Source organism: Tribolium madens, unplaced genomic scaffold (genome assembly GCF_015345945.1).
Source record: "Tribolium madens isolate multiple individuals breed KSU strain unplaced genomic scaffold, Tmad_KSU_1.1 Scaffold_96;HRSCAF=242;Tcas5.2_LG5, whole genome shotgun sequence".
NCBI lineage: Eukaryota > Metazoa > Arthropoda > Insecta > Coleoptera > Tenebrionidae > Tribolium > Tribolium madens.
In genome coordinates, this window is record NW_025401068.1 from 2,315,429 (window position 1) to 2,331,932 (window position 16,504).

The 16,504-nt window shown below is 30.8% G+C and overlaps 1 protein-coding gene across 1 annotated transcript; it reads right to left on the reverse strand.

Moving 5' to 3' along the window:
* Window positions 1-1,386: 1,386 nt before the first annotated feature.
* LOC123013178 (GTPase-activating protein) lies at window positions 1,387-15,531 on the reverse strand. The gene is made up of 10 exons (XM_044411563.1): window positions 15,245-15,531; window positions 14,896-15,016; window positions 14,222-14,842; window positions 7,675-7,867; window positions 7,465-7,613; window positions 4,410-4,830; window positions 4,122-4,357; window positions 2,725-3,075; window positions 2,346-2,669; window positions 1,387-2,292 (listed from the first exon to the last, which is right to left on the reverse strand). Exons 1-10 carry the CDS (start codon window positions 15,291-15,293, stop codon window positions 2,217-2,219), a joined length of 2,541 nt encoding a protein of 846 aa, XP_044267498.1. The 5' UTR covers window positions 15,294-15,531; the 3' UTR covers window positions 1,387-2,216.
* Between the last annotated feature and the right edge of the window lie 973 nt (window positions 15,532-16,504).

The following is a 16,504-nucleotide window of genomic DNA, read 5'->3' on the forward strand; positions in this document are numbered from 1 at the left end:
TTTTTGTGTCATATAAAATATATTTTACTGAAGAATTAAAGCGGCTTTTTTTACAACACTCTATGTATCACTAGACGTTACAATGGTATTGTTAGCTTGTTTAAAAACAAAGAAATATTATTAGTCGCCAATAAGTTGATTTATGATTTATTTTGCATTTTTTTCATTACTTAGTACTTAGAAAACTCTTTCATTAGTGACACTGGTTGAATAATATAGTTTAAATCCTTATAGTTGAAGATGTAACATTTTTTCATGGCCAACTGAGAACAAAAATCAAAGATAATTTTTTGCTAAAGATGTATTATAATAATTTGTTACAAATATATATACTTTAGATAAGAAAAAAACAAGCTTTTTAAAAATAACATATCTATGATTCCCATTTAAAAAAATACAAGTTTATTTTATTACTGCTAAACAAACAACTGAAAAAAAATGTTAACTACATTATTAAATTCTACGTAAAAAAGTGCCTGTATAATGTCTTTATTTCAAATCTGTGTCTTCTATAATAACGAAGATATGAATTTTTTTAGATTTCGCTAAAATGTCAATTTTTGTCTATAAGTCGAAAACAAAAGACGATAGCGGAATGCGGTTTTAACCAATATTATTTTCTCAAAAAATGAGCCCCAGAATGTATTACTTGTTTTTAGCTAAACCTATTAATTTCGGAGATTCCCTATTCCAAAATGCAGCATCCTGTACAATTTAATTTTCTTGAAGAGAGTGAACCACATTGACACGAAATGTCAACAACTGTCAGAAGTGTCAGATTGAGTGATTAAAATCCAACGGACTCTTGGTAATTTTTTTTTATTTTCATTTTTATGGACTTTTAGCCCAAATAATATCAATTAACAAAAATAACCCGTCCGGTGCAGTAAAGGTTAGATTGAATTTTAATTTTTGGTCAATGCTTATTGTCTAAAGTGTGATATTTTTTGCTATGTGTCTAACAAAATTGCTCCGTGGTCCCCTCTTCAAAAACAATTGCTAAACTCGAATTGAGTTCGTTTTAACGAGATACTACGAAGTGATCCAGAAAGACTGGGTCTGTTGGTAACAGATTTGAAAGTATTTTTGTTAATAATTTGAAACACTGCAACCGGATACGGTTTTGCTTGCCAAATACTTGACGTACAACTCCTCAAGATTGTTGAATTGTTGTTAATCAAAAGCGTATTGCAATGGTAGGTAACCTTTAAAAATTAGAGTCAGGATTGCCAACAGATTCATTCTTGTGCATCAGTTTGTATTTATTTGATTATATCTAAATAATGATAATTAATAAACAAAAAGAAACACATATTCAAAGCAAAGTAACTTTCAAGTACCTAACACTTTAGGAATTGGTAAATTGTAGGTTAAACAAAGCTTCAATAAAATAAACATAAAATTTATTGGAATAAGTCCTAAAATTTGATAACACTTAAATCAACATGAACAGTTTAAACAATTTTGCAAAAATGTTAATAAGTTAATAAAAACAAAAATCATTAAAATTACATTAAATGCAAATTATATTAAAAAACACCACTTTACAGAATATTAAACGAAATTTACAATTTTCCTCCTACTTTCTATATGGAGTTTATAGCTACTAAGCGGTATAATGTCAATAATGTCAAGTTTGACTGCTTCGGGATATACCTACATCAAGAAAATTGGACAAGAAAAAGAAGCTATGCTAAAAACGTCATTAATATAAAATTAAAAAACGATTAAAAAAGCTGTTATTTAAATAACAAACACTTGAAAAAAATATAAATGAACTCAATTTATAAATGCCCTGTGCTCATGGCCTCTAAATATTTACACTATACAGTACCCAGAAAATATCATCCTTATAAAGAACTCGCTTCATATTTTATGGATAAAATGTTTTATTAAAAATAATTCAAATTCTCGACTTTCCCTAAAATTACAACCCTGCATTTATTATAAGGATGTATTTATATAAGACACGCTTTTTACAACATATTTGTACTCATTTAATACAAAGAAAAATAAAAATAACATACTCGTAAATATACATACATTGGAAAAACTAAATATAACTTGATTGTCTTTGAACCTTAACAACTAATTTAAAATCTTCAATAAGATTAACTTCTTTTAGAATAATACACTGGTGTTCTTTAATTGCTTAACATTAAGTTTGCAGTCTTCAAATTGAGATTTTAGGTTATTTTGTACAGTGCCGGAAGTATTTATCGCCTTAATAGCAACGAATCAAGATTCATTCTGGATGCCAATAAATAATTATCGTCACCTATGGGGGCAGCTCTGAAACAAAAAAACGTCACTATCTCAATACACACCTAAACCAAACCACTCACAAGCTGCCATATTTCGTATCTCTGGCTAAGGTCCGCATATATGTCTTATGTTTGGCTTCAATTTTCGCAGCGACATCTCGCAACTCACTTACCACCTTAAAAAACTGCTTGACGTCATGATTTCCGTAAGTTTTAAATTGTAAAATATCTTTCATGAACGCCTCAGGTTGGCACATAATCAACTCCAGTTGATTCATATGAGACATAATCAACGAATGAATCCTTTGCAACTCCCTCTCCGGATCCAAGGTAATGTGAAAATTATTGCTATCACTCGATGACACTTTGCTACAACCCGGAGCCAACTCGTTCGGGGACTCACAACTGCAATAATAAATAAATCAACGAAAAAATCACCAAAGTGTTGTTGTCTTCATACCATGACCATCTCCCGTTAATAAATGCGGACGGATGATACTGATTCAGCCGATTTTGGTTATTCTGGCACATTTTCGTGAGCAAATCCACCCACTCTTTTTCTTCGACACAATTGGCCGCTTGGACATACAGAGTACGTCCATCTTGAACGATTTGGAACATGTTTTTCATCTTAAACGATTTCTCAGTTAGCCTTTCCACAGCCAAAATATTCGACAGAGGTATCTGGCACAGTGCCTCTTTGCCTTTGCTTTTAGCATAACTCAAATTGTGAGTTGTCAATTTGAAATATCTCTGCTTGAAGTTCTTCCTTCCGAACCTTTTTCGTCCTTGAGCACGCTTTATCATCAGTCTGTCAATAAAAAAAGATAATCATACAAATATACTTAAAGTGACCAAAACATTCAGAAATTATCATTTTTTAAAAACAGTTTACCAAAATTAAATAGTCCAGTGAAATTCGCAAAAATAAAGAAAATAAATTTAAAAACTATTCGATGCAGAAAGTGATTGGTTTTAATAATATTCTATGATCTCCCCTCCAGTTACAATATGTCCCCGTATTGATTTTACAAGAGGAAAATTTTTATCTTTAATTTCACGCCAAAACTGAAAAGGAAAAACATTTTTGCTTCACCTAAAACGAGCAAATATGTACTTAAAACTTCATTATTCTGATTCAGTGAAAAGATTTTAATTCTCGACTTAGAATAATATTTTTCTCTCCTTTTTAAGTCCTATCCCATTGGCGGTTTAATTTATTTGACAACTATATGTTACTTTGACAATTAATTTATTAATTAAATAATCATAGTTCTTGTTAAAAATGACTGGTTTTTATCTTAAAGCTGTTCTTTGAGTTGATATTTATTAAAATTATGTTTTTCACAAACATTTTTGTTATTTAACTTGCTTAAACTTATTTGTCAAAGTGACATCATTGGAAAAATAATAAAACTGCCAATGTGATAGAACTTAAAAAGCAGAGAAAAATGAACTTTTCTTTCTAGTGAGTTATAATAATGAAGTTTTAATTACAGATTTGCTCGTTTCAGGTAAAACAAAAAATGTTTTTCCTTTGCAGTTTTGGCGTAAAATCAAAGATAATTTTTTTTCCTGTAGTAAACTCAATCAGCGGACATATGTATATATAAAAAAATCCTTATAAATTCTTCACAAGAAAGATATTTACCACATTTTCTTATAATAATACTTCACTGAACTAATATACCTATTTTTACATAACTCAACATGATAGTGTTATTTTGGTAAACCATTTGAACTGTATAAAAATTCAAGTTAGCGACACAAAAACTGACCTTTTGATTTCCCTATCCGTTGCATAACAATAAGAATAGTTAGTACTTCAAGCTTTTTATTTGGAACAACAAAACTTACCCCTCTTTCAAAGTCACAGGTGTGTCGTTATCACGATTTTCCGGATTCGAAATGGCTGAGATAATTTCCAAAAATTGTCGAACTGCTGTGACATGAGTCTCGGTGTAAAATTCTTTATACAATGACTCCATATATTCCTCTTTGCAAACTTGCTGACTCGACCTGCAGCTCACAAGATTGCCTAGCGATTGGATTGTTTTCGAAATTAATGTCAGTGTCCGATTTATTTGACTATCCTGTAAACAGAATACTGTAATATTAGTTAGAAATTCATTAATAGTGACATACGATTTGTTCATTTGTCAAGTCAAAAAGTCGTGGTCCTAATATCGCTGGTGCAAAAAATCTCAAAAAAATAAATCCTGAAATGACTGAATATCTGACTTCTTTATTTTCAGGAAACCGTTTCATCGCACATTCCTTCAAATTGTAAAATATCTGGCACATGAGAGCTGGACAATGAATAGCGCTTTGAGTTATTGCTTTAAAAACTTTGAGGACGTAAGTTTTGAGATTGTTGAGATTTGTTTGGACGGTATTGGAATCACGGACGCGTGTTGGATCGATTTCACACGGTTTTCTTTCATTAAAAATGAGCTCGATTGTTGGACGTAAAGTCTTGTGTAGATACTGAAGACCAATGAGACGCATCGCTTCATCCATCATTTTCGAAACGAGAGTATTACCACGGAATATCGTAGTCGGATCCCTGTAAAAAAATTAACAAAACCAATTAGCAACACCTCTTTCACAGTTACGTCAATTCGCATTTTACAGAACGTAACTAATTCCACGGTAATTAAGTACGGTTTTGCTTATGATAAAATTTTAGTAAAGCTTGTGAAAAACATTACGGAGGCGGAAAATGTAAAGTCAACCCACGCGTTTAATTTAATGAATGAAAACGGCGCCGCCCTCACCCCTTGACGGCGGAGCTACCGTACGAAAACCCACACGTATTTCATTCAATTGGAGAAAAGAACCTCCCACTATTTTCCAACTTTGTATATGAAATGTGTATAAATATTTGATTGTGTGGAGGACTGCACCCACGTCTATAGAATCAATACCCACTAATTGGACGACAAGTAGTGTTTTGTTTTAAAAGGTGAAAATCTGAATTTGTGACATGGACGGATATGACGTCATTATTCGAAGTACTCTGTTTTCGGATCAATTCCCTACATTCTAAAAATAACAACTTATTGCAAACTAAATATTACAGGAAAAACAGGAAGAAATAAAATATATTTCCAATTTCCTTAAAATAATAAAAAAAAATATTGTCAGACATCAAACTTAGCAATTAATCCCAAGTCACTCATTTTTTTACATTACTTACCTACAATACTTATCAAAAAAAAAACAAAAAACTATTATGTATTTCTATGTTAAAAACACGTTCTTTTTTTATGAAAACATTGATAATGAACTCATTAAAACAACTACTTGACATTCGAAATATTTCCTTTCTAGTGACAAGTGATAGTGATATGTTTAAAAAAATATCAAGTGAATAGAAAGTATGAAACCAAACGTTTTTTGATCAAAATATTTATTTCTTGAAAAACTAATTAAGGAATGATAAAATACGAAGTATAAAAATGTGACGTTTATAAAGAAAAAAAATTTCGTAATATTATTTTGTTTTTGAGTTCTGCAAAATTTTTAATTTTTTCATACATTTTTTTTACAAAGAATATGATCTAAGAATTACAACTACTTATTTTGAAAAAAAATCACAACTAGAAAACAAAACAAAATTTGATTCTCAAAATACATATTCACATTTTTATAGCATTTTAGTTTTTATTTTCTGAAGGCAAATGTTTAAGAAAAAACGCTTGGTTCCATTCTTTTTGGCCACCCTGTATATGCATAAATAATTTTAGCACAGAAAACTCAAAACTGTACTTAACATGTCGTTAGATTACAAAACATCTTCCAAATAAAATTTGATGCTGTTTAAAAATATAAAATCTCGTGGTTCCGATTTTTGTCTTTAATAATCAGGTTAATGTGTGATAATACCTCGGAAAATTCTTTAAAAACTTTTTGTTTCACTTCATATTAAATGACCAAAAATCTTACTGAAAACCATGTCTGTAAGAAAAAAAATCATAATGTAAAAAAAAAATTTCCAACACTAATATCTAATACTGTTTAATGCATTTTTACCCTTACCTCTTTTGTTACCGTTATTACACGCTGCTCTATAAAATACGTCGTGAATAACGATGTACCAGATGATTGTAAATGATTGTGACTTTTTACCTCAAGTTGGTGTCAAATTTAAAACTTTAGTTTGGCAACTTTGACTTTCTAATTCGAACGTCAAACTTTTATAGGCAAATGTCATTCATCTGCGACGGGCGACTGCTTATTTAGCCGTCACCCGAAACATCCTGATATAAAATTAAATTATATTATTATATTATTATTAAAATTAAAAGTATGTATTACCATGTATTACCATTAAAAGTAATATTACCAATACTTCAGTGTTGCCAATAGATTTTTTTGCCACAAATATTAATAGTCACCCGGTACTTTACAAGTTCATACCTACATTAAATACACTTATCTTGGCATTTTGTTAATTTTGACATTATTTTCACAAACTGCTTTCTTTTATAACAATTTCTGAATTTGTAAAATTTCCGATCCAATATTAGTGTTGGAAAAAAATTTGAAGACAACACAAGTTTTATAGTTTAAAAATCTCGGTCTATTAAATTCCCGTTCCCTAAACTCTCTAATTCAAACTACGACCTTCATTTTTGTCTATAAAACTCTTGTCTTATAGCTATAAAACACATTAAATTGAAAATGGTTAAATTACAACTAATGTGAGCTACTTTGGCCTGTTTTTTTTGCTTTTGACGTTCATTGGTTGCAAAAATTATAAAAAATCAACATTTGAATATCTGTGCAATGTTTACATTGCGAATTATGTCGTCAAACATTGCAATAACGACGTCTGACCTGCATCCAAAATCTCACAAAGTTTCTTATTCTAACTGTTAATTTTAAGAGCGCTCACAATAACTCTATTGTCATAATATAACAAAAAACGCCATCAGATTAAAGAAACAGATCAACTTTAATGTCTTTATGATAGATAAATAATTAATTTTAATCAGTTCTAATCTATTCAATTAATTCAAACTATTTTATTGCCCACCAACTGTTTTACATTGAACCAGTGATTTTTTAACTATTCAATAAAAAAAAACTAAGAAAAACTGTCGGAAATTCAAAAAATCAGTGTCAGAGTGACCTTTTGTTTCAATAAAAATAAACGACACTTTATTATCCGTACTCAAATAAACTGAATACTTACGTCAACATCGAAATTTCGGCGTCGGCCAAAGCCTTGATGATGGGAACAATTTGACCATGATGCATAAATATCCTAACCAAAGGTTGGGCAATTTCCATCTTACTTGATATGATTTCGCCCAAAACGTATACAGCACTTGCAGTAATCGGCTGTTGATTTAAAAAAAAAAAAAACACAAAAATTTGAAACACTTCAGAAAAAGTCACAAACCTTCGTGTCAACACTTTTCAGCAACAAATGCTTTAAAGACTCGTAGATTTCTGCAGGAAAAACCCTGTCCTCATTATACTGCACTTGGAGTCTGAGGGAACCAAGAGAATTATCTTTGGACAATCTTGTACCGGGAGGCGTCGAGTACGTAAAGGACGGACGATTTTTCGCCGATCTGGGCTGAAGGAAATACCTGCAAAAAATTAAGATTCCTAAAATTAACTAGTATTAAATTCACGTCACGCGTTTATGACGCTCATATTTATTCAAGTCTTCACAAACCGCAAGTTTTATGGTCCATTCTTAGTGTTGACGACTTATTAAATATCATTACTCATTTCCCACATTCGCGATTTAATTAATTAGTCATTGAATCGCGAAAATTTACGACAGCGTTTACGACACACATTGATTCAAAACTAAATTGCTTTCATTCAAGACAATTTAGTTTCCACCGTCAAAACAACAATAAGAAAAAACAATGAAATATAAAATTAAGAATGCATGCAATTCTATTTTTGACGTTCATGTTAATAAATTCCGAATTGTTTATTATTGTTTCTGCTCTGAACAACTGACATTTTCCTGAAAGGCAATTTTACTTGAATCATGTCAAGAATGTGACCTCAATAATTAAAATCTCAAGTGTTGAGATTAATTGCAAAATTTCCTTTTTAGGGTGACAAAAATCAATAAAATTGGAAATTACGTAATTTATATACAACTAATATCTCTCATTAAACTTAATTAACACTCAAGTAACCCAAATGTAACTGCTGAATTTGAAACAGCCAAAAATTGATATCTTCATTAACTTTTAGCCGGGATTTCTCAAGACTTAGATGGGAAATTACAAGTTTAATTGTGTATAATGATGTACTTATTCTTTTCAACTATTTTTTCGATGGTATCTTTTCATAAGCACGTCCCATTTCAATTTTCATTTTTTAAGTTCAAAAGAATCTCACACAATAATGACGTGAGCCAGAAATTACTACAAGAAATTAATTTCTGTTACTTAAATACAGTTTACCTTTATTGTTCATTGTAAAAAAATCTAATTTTCTATGATTGTCAGTTGAAATTATTCATTCCTGTGAGTAAGGAATTACGCTGACATTTAGAAAGCCCGTAAATTACTAAGCGAAAAGCTTTTTAGACTAACGTAGATTAATTTATTATGTATAATTTACAAATACAATCACTAATACGGGGTATGATTGCGTCAGAAATTTAATAATAAATAATTGTAATACGAATTGCAGGTGCACATACAAATCTGGAAGGTATGGGATGATACAGAAACTATGTAGCGATTTATACATGGTGACCAAAAATTGACTGACGACCTAAATGATTCATTCTTGGAAAAGCTTTGGGGAGCCCGTAAAAAATGTTTGAAAAAATCTCCTGTCTTATTTTTTTGAGCTATGATGAATTATGAATTTTACTAAGCTGGCAACGTTGTAATGTAGCAGCAAAAATAATGAAAGTAGCCAACAATTAACATTATTTCCGTTTCTCAAGAAACTAAGACAACATGACTTTATTCATTTATTTTAGATAAATTACACCTAACTTTTTTTAAATAAAAAATTACTTGTTCAAGTCTTACACAAATAATTTTTACTGTTGTTAACAATAAAATTCTCTGTTTTAGAAAAGGTAACATAGACCAGAATTATAAAATTTATTCGTCAACTTTGAAGCTTAAATAGTTTCTAAACTTCGGTTTACAGAATTTTTTAATTATGTTTTTGTAATTATTTAGAAAATTCACCAACCAGCTTATTCGTCATTTTTGATACAAGTACTAAATAACTAAAAGTAGCACTTTTTTATCATTTTCTGCACCAAACTAAGAAAAATAGTTATTTTTGTTACAAGTACCTTGTGCGGACGAATCGTTGTTGTTTCCGAACGAGACAACGACTCATTTTAGTAACTTCTTTGATTACTTGAAAATTTTTAATTGATAACCTTACGATGAGTTATTATTTTTTTTGGAAAGGGAGAGCATTTTCAAGCCGAATTATTTTCAAAGATTCAAGAAAAAATGACTTTATTACAAGATTCCATAAACCTCAATGTTATATAAAAATGCATCTACACATCCTGTATTCCGTTCGAATTTCACAAAATGTGGATTATATGAAAACAGTACTTTGTTATAAAAAAATTGCTACAATACAGTTGTTTGAACGATAAAAGCCAAATTCAGTGTCCAAAAAAAAACACGGTTTTAAGCATTTTTGTAGAAAATTATTGCTTTAATGCTTACCTACAAAATGAATTAACAATTCCACGACAAATGTAATTAAAATATGTGACTACCATGTCATAACTGTTAAAATAATAAGTTGTCAAGTCAGAAACTAGCAATTACTGTCTCTACCTTGTCCCCTACCCTGACAACACTTATAGAACTTATAATTAAGTGCTGGCATAAAAAGAAAAAGATCACTGAACTAAGAAAAATAAAGCAAGAATAAATATACAAGTTACGCCGATGTCTGAGTTTTTGAACAACTATTAAAAAATTAAATGCTCATTTAAAATTTCGACAAGTATAGCCACTGCTTCGATGAGAATTAATAATACGATTTGTTGTTTTTTTACTTGTCTAAATTTTAAATTTACTGTTCGACTATAATATAAAATTGACATTCATTGCAAGTTGAGTTTCGTAGTTGACTGTGAATAAAGGAACAACTGTTTTAGCGTGAACTATGCACATGACATTGCAACATACATTTTTATAACGACCTCAATATATGTATGATCGTACAAAAGAAATGTTATGATTCATGAAAGACGGATACGATCGTCTGATCCTACGCAAAATTCGTCACCGATGTAAACCTTACTGTTGTAATGTTAATCTCACGGTTATTAAGAAATGATTTTTATAAAAAATACTGACGGGAATTAATTTCTTCCGTTATACTATTTAATCCGGATATAGGTCAAAAGCAATTATTAATCAAAATAATTATAACCTTCGCCTTATCTCTTTCAATAATGAGAAAATCATAATCAACAAGAAAATTTCACATTCTATATAACATCCGGTCAGTAGCGACAGAATTCTTTCGAGTTCCAACATGGGAAAATTTTGCTATAGAATTAACTAAATTAGGAGAAATCTACAACACGAAAACAAGACTAACTTTAGACTTCAGTAACTTTAAATTCTCAACTTCTATATCTTTAAACAGACAAAAATAATAAAATATCATTCATTTGAAATTTGAATTTGAAACCAATATCATATCGAGAGCTTCATAACAGAAGGACTTATGAAAAAAATGAGTTTTTTGCCTATGAAGCACAAATAACACTGAGCAAGTAAGCATATTTCCCTAGTCGGGCGTATTTGTTACAATTTTATTAGAATTAATATCTTCGATATTAAAAAAACTTGATTCATTTTTTGAAAAAAAATTACCATTTTTTATTGCATTTCAACTATGTGGCCATTTTGTAATTTTCACTTGCATGTAAACAGGTGTGAGAATTGTAAAAATCACCCCTATTATTTACTTCAAAGTAAATAATCATTTCAATTTTATTTTTATTTTCTGGCGTAATAACAATTTATAACAATAATACATAGTATATTATTCAACGAGCATACGTTATTTTTTACGTAGAAACTAATAATGTAAAATCATAATATATAAAATATATTTTATTTATTTTATTTAAAAAAATAGAAGATACGGATTTGAAATAAAGACATTATACAGGCACTTTTTTACGTGTGCTAACAATTTTTTTCAGTTATGTGTTTAGCGGTAATAAGATGGACTTGTATTTTTTTTAATGACAGTCATAGGTGGCTATGNGTGGCTATGGCAATTTTAAAAAGCTTATTTTTTTCTGATCTAAAAAAATATATACCTCTTATTAACAGAATATTTTTCTATAATTATACTTAAAAAATGAAATACATATTTTGTTTGATAGTAGTTGGGCATGGAAAATCTATTTCACTTAAAATGTGTAGATAATAATCATTTTTGTCAACTGTGAAATAAATGAAAAAATTGATAAAATTATAAAAACTAAAAATACAGGGTGATTCTTAAATAGACCGACAAAATTTTATCCTTGGTTGTATCAAATGAGTACATGCTGGAAAAAATATTTAAAAAATTCTTCATTTATCTGTTCTCCAAATAAAATTTATTAAAGTCATTTTTAAGGTAAAGCGTACGCCACTGATGTATTCGTAAATAGTATTAGCACAGGTAGTGGAAACCATGGTTTTAATTTGATGAAAATGTACTTGATAATTGCAACAATTCATAAACGCCATAAGTGGCACGGATCAAGGGGGTTTTGCCCCTAAAAGGTATAAACGTAAAAAGGGTACAGTTTGTCTCCATTTATACTTGGGAAGCTGTGATAAAATTTTGTCGGTCTATTTTTAAGAATTACCCTGTATACGATACAAAATGATGACAGTAATTTTGACATTAATTTTGAAGATTAGATTAAATTTTATTTTCTATTTATTTTTAAATTTGTTTTTGTACATATTAAATCAGTCTTTAACTGTTATTTTACGTTGATGGGGCAGATCAAATGTTATAACGGCGCTATTATAGATTAGATTTTTAATTTTATTGTTGATATGGTGTATCTGCAGCAACATTTACAAATTACTTGATTTCTTGTATTAGAAAAGCAGTAAAAGTCATAGATATTTTAAAAAATCTAGAAAAAATCTTTCCAATAAAATAGTAAACGAATTGGGTGTTATGGAAATAATAACGCTTTCGGTCGACGTACTTTTCGCAGGCTAAATGGTCCTCGGATAGAACACCATCGACCTCATGCATTATTACTTATTTCTATGTACTTATAACACCTTTGATACCTTAATTACTATTCTGTCTCAAAAATTGAATATGTAAAATAATTTTTATTATAACACAGCTATTTATTTCAGGAATTCTTTTACTTATGACTAATTTTAATAATTATAAAAATTGATTTTGTATTTAAAATCCAATTATTCTGAACAGACTCCTTTAGTACTAAACTTCTAGAAAAATTAAAATAATAAAAAAGTCGAAGAATAAATAACTGACTAAAACGAGCTTTATTTTTGTCAAATTGGTGTCTGTTAAATACCGGGTGTCCCAGTCAGGCTTGGTTATAGGAAATTAGTTTTTATTTTTGTCCGGCTGCACGAGTAACAGAAATCAAAATCTGATTGATGAAGCTTGTAGTGCTCGAAAAGGGCTATCTTATTGACATTTTTGTCGATTCTCCAATTAACTTCATTTGAGCGAAAACGGCCCTCCAAAAATAGAAATTTGAATTTGCCGGGTTAGCGTTACTAAGCCCTTTTCGAGACCACAAGCTTTTGATTTCGGTTACTCCTGTATTCGGAAAAAAATAAAAACTCCATGTTAATTTCCTGTATCCAAGCCTGCCTGAGACAAAATGTCAAATAACACTAAACGTCAGTTAACTTTTTTTAATAATTGCAATAAATTTATTTGTTTTGGGTTTATTTCGTCAAAATTTTCTGTCACGTTTAGACTAGATTGTAAGTAGCCTTAAGTTGTAGTTATTAAGAGTATTCTTTTAAGTAATTGATGAAACAATTAAATAATTCAATGAGACGAAAATTCAAATTACATAGAGTAAATAAAAAACATCACAAAAACTATAAGACGTACAAGATATTAAAAAAAAATAATTTTAGCTCAAATTTCCTATAAAAATACAGTGAAATCGAAAATGTGTTGTGACAAGACATTTTGGTTTTCTATTTTAAGTATTAAATAGATCAAACATATCGACTAAGGTATTTTTTTTATTCAGTATAATAATATGACGGTTATTAACCTTTCGGAAGTTGAGAAGTATATTGTATCATTGCAACTCTTGGTTGGGAAGAAATTTATGTTAAATGACCCACTTTTGAGTCCACCAAATGTCAAAAACGCAATTTCCTTGCTGATATTTTTGACGGCGGAGAGTAGAAATCTTATGTCAAAACTGTGACTAAAGTAAAAATTGGAAGAAAAATAGGAAGAAAAATGAGCTTAACGACGGTAGCAAATTTTTGCTCTCGTTACTAAGTCATTCCTATTTATTAATAGGCTCATTGTCAACAAACATTTTTAGTGTTACCATGGTGTAATTTCAAATAATGCTAACTTTATGCTAATTTTTTAATTTTATTAATGAAATACAGGCAATTTCTTGGATGCTTTTAACTCATGTCGTGCAAAAATACTATATACACCCTTGATTACAATGTATTATTTCTATAAAATCGTTTTCAGACTTCTGGACCAAGAGTAAAAAAATATTAAGCAATAAATTGCAAATTAGAAAAGTGGGGCAATCGTACCCATTTCCGTTAAAACCGCAAATTACAACTAAAGATGACTAATAACAAATAACCAAAGATAAAAAATATTTCTCCGATTTCCAGTCACCAATATAATAAAAATAGTTGTTGGTTAATGGAAATTATATTCTTTTACCCTTATTATTTTGCCTTGCGTTTAAGCCCCCTTACCACGCATTCCTCGGCGCCGCATTCTGCTGCTGTATCCCGCTCAGCTGCACCCTCACTTCACCCAAAAACACATCGTCCCCCATTCCGGGGGCATCGTGCCAAATCGACACGTTCAATTCACAGATTTCCACTTCCTCCCCACACATATCTTTATCTCGCCCCTCATATCCGTCAAAAATAAAAACTTCGTCGAATTGAGGACACGTAGTTTTTTTCCTCACTTTCGTCCTTTTTGACACTGTCTTACGGTTCGTATAAGTCACACAAGCCACAGCATATGGATCACAAGCACCATTCTTCAACGTCAGATCTAAACACTTCACCACTTGCACGGATAAACGATCGTTACGGGAGTAACAATTCACCCATTTACTCTTGTGATGGCTCGAGGAGAATTTCAGTTCAATATTGACTTTACCCTGAACCTCTGAATCCGCATCAACGGGCTTTATGGCGAACCAATGGTCACGGTTGTTGTATGACGAGAGTTCCTCGCGTTTTATAGCCACTTTGCCTATGACTTTGTTTTGTTTGAGGTGCTTGTCTCGGTCAAAGAGGTAAATGGAGATGAAACGGAAGTCCCTGGGAACTTCAAACTGGTACTCCTCGCCGAAAAAGGGGCTACAAATTGGTATTTTAGGTTAAGTGGGTGATAGAGGTTAGGTTTGACTTACTTGAGTGTTTTCTCGGCTGTCTTGGTTCTGTAAATCTCCTCCTGGTCCAAGGAGATGATGCAATACACATCTCGTGCAACCGAGGATAAGTTTGATCTAGGTTGTAATTGCTTGGCTTCACCTGAAAAATGGCATTAGTGAGTAAAATAAAGCCCCAATCTGTTATTTTTGGCCAAAGTTTTGAAAATTTGTTACCACCTGCTAAGCGTTTGAACCTCAAAATGTCAACAAAGCATCCGTTGACATAAAAATGTAACAAAAGACAATCGCTCAACTGTCAATTACTACCCAGGGTGTTTAAATGAAATGTGTGTGTTTAATTAGATTAATTAGTGTGAATTGGACTCACCGATTTTAATTTTGAGCCTTTCCTCGACTCTCACTGGGACGTCCGCCATGTTTCTGTCTACTCCATGTTCTATTGAAAAAATGAATGGATCGGTTTGACATGAGTACAGACAGTGGACCGCATCAAGTCGCCCAGTTGTGTTGCCAACTTCAGCACTCTGGCATGAAAAAAGGCGCCATTTTCGAGGGGGTCGTGAATGAGAGACTTGAGGGTTGACTAACACGTGCTGTTATTCACCACCGGATTTTATGAATGAACTGAATGGGAATGCGACGGCAACTGCACTCACAAATCGTTACAAAGTAGCGCAAAGAGCGCACTACGCAAGTTCCGATTGTATGAATGAACAGAAAAAGCACACCGTATGTTCCCATAACTCATCCATTGCGATTAATTAATACAAATTTCATGACGGTGCTAGCACGTGGAATTATTCACTAGAGAGATTCCAGGACCGGCTCTTCCGGCAGATGGGAGCAGCTATAAATAATTCGGAGCGATTTGATTGGGTTTTGGAGTGTCATTCATGTCTCGCCTACGTTTGTTGTATTAAAGATTTGTTGTTATTTTTGTAAATAACACGAGACTGGGTCTCATATTCTGACGTAGGAAATCTCTGATAACTTTGGAGCCAAACAAAAATATGAATGGATATTAATGAATGAAAAGATTTACTTTAATGTTTAAACCAAAAAGGCTTTAATTTGGTTTGTTTTGAGATAAACTGGCTTACTGTTCGTTTAAACTGAACACAAATATTACTAAAACTTAAAGATAACGCTTTTCATCATTTTTATTATTGTGTGCAGCGGACTGCCAGACCCCTATATGAGTCTGAATTAGTGTGAATTAGCCGTTAAGTAATTAAGTGATTTATTGCTAAATTTTCTAATTGGTTTAATTTATGATCATTATTTTTAATAATAGAGTTTTCAATATGCAAAAATGGAAACTTTCTCATCACTATTCTCAAAAATGGTTCAGTCATTAGAGGACAAAGTAGACCACTGTGATTTTCAAAACGAGTTCTGGCAATTTGCAAGAGAAATTATCGTGAGATATAATTTTAAGTATGAAATGACAATACAAATATGAACATGCATGTATTTTATTTATTTCCACTAATTAAAAATGATATATTTATTTTTAGAAGCTCCTTATTTAATTTGAGATAAGTCAATATCTTTGAATTGTGTGATAAAATTATGTAGTTTCTATAGAAAATTCAAACTAAAAGCAAAACTTGAATTATCCACAAAT

Bases quoted from the DNA above. Each gene is read 5' to 3' on its own strand.
- LOC123013178 (XM_044411563.1), bottom strand. From the start codon at position 15,293: ATGGCGGACGTCCCAGTGAGAGTCGAGGAAAGGCTCAAAATTAAAATC. The intron at 15,017-15,244 runs GTGAGTCCAATT...GCCATTTTTCAG, and splicing joins AAGGCTCAAAATTAAAATCG to GTGAAGCCAAGCAATTACAA. The intron at 2,670-2,724 runs GTATGAAGACAA...TTATTATTGCAG, and splicing joins ATTAACGGGAGATGGTCATG to TTGTGAGTCCCCGAACGAGT.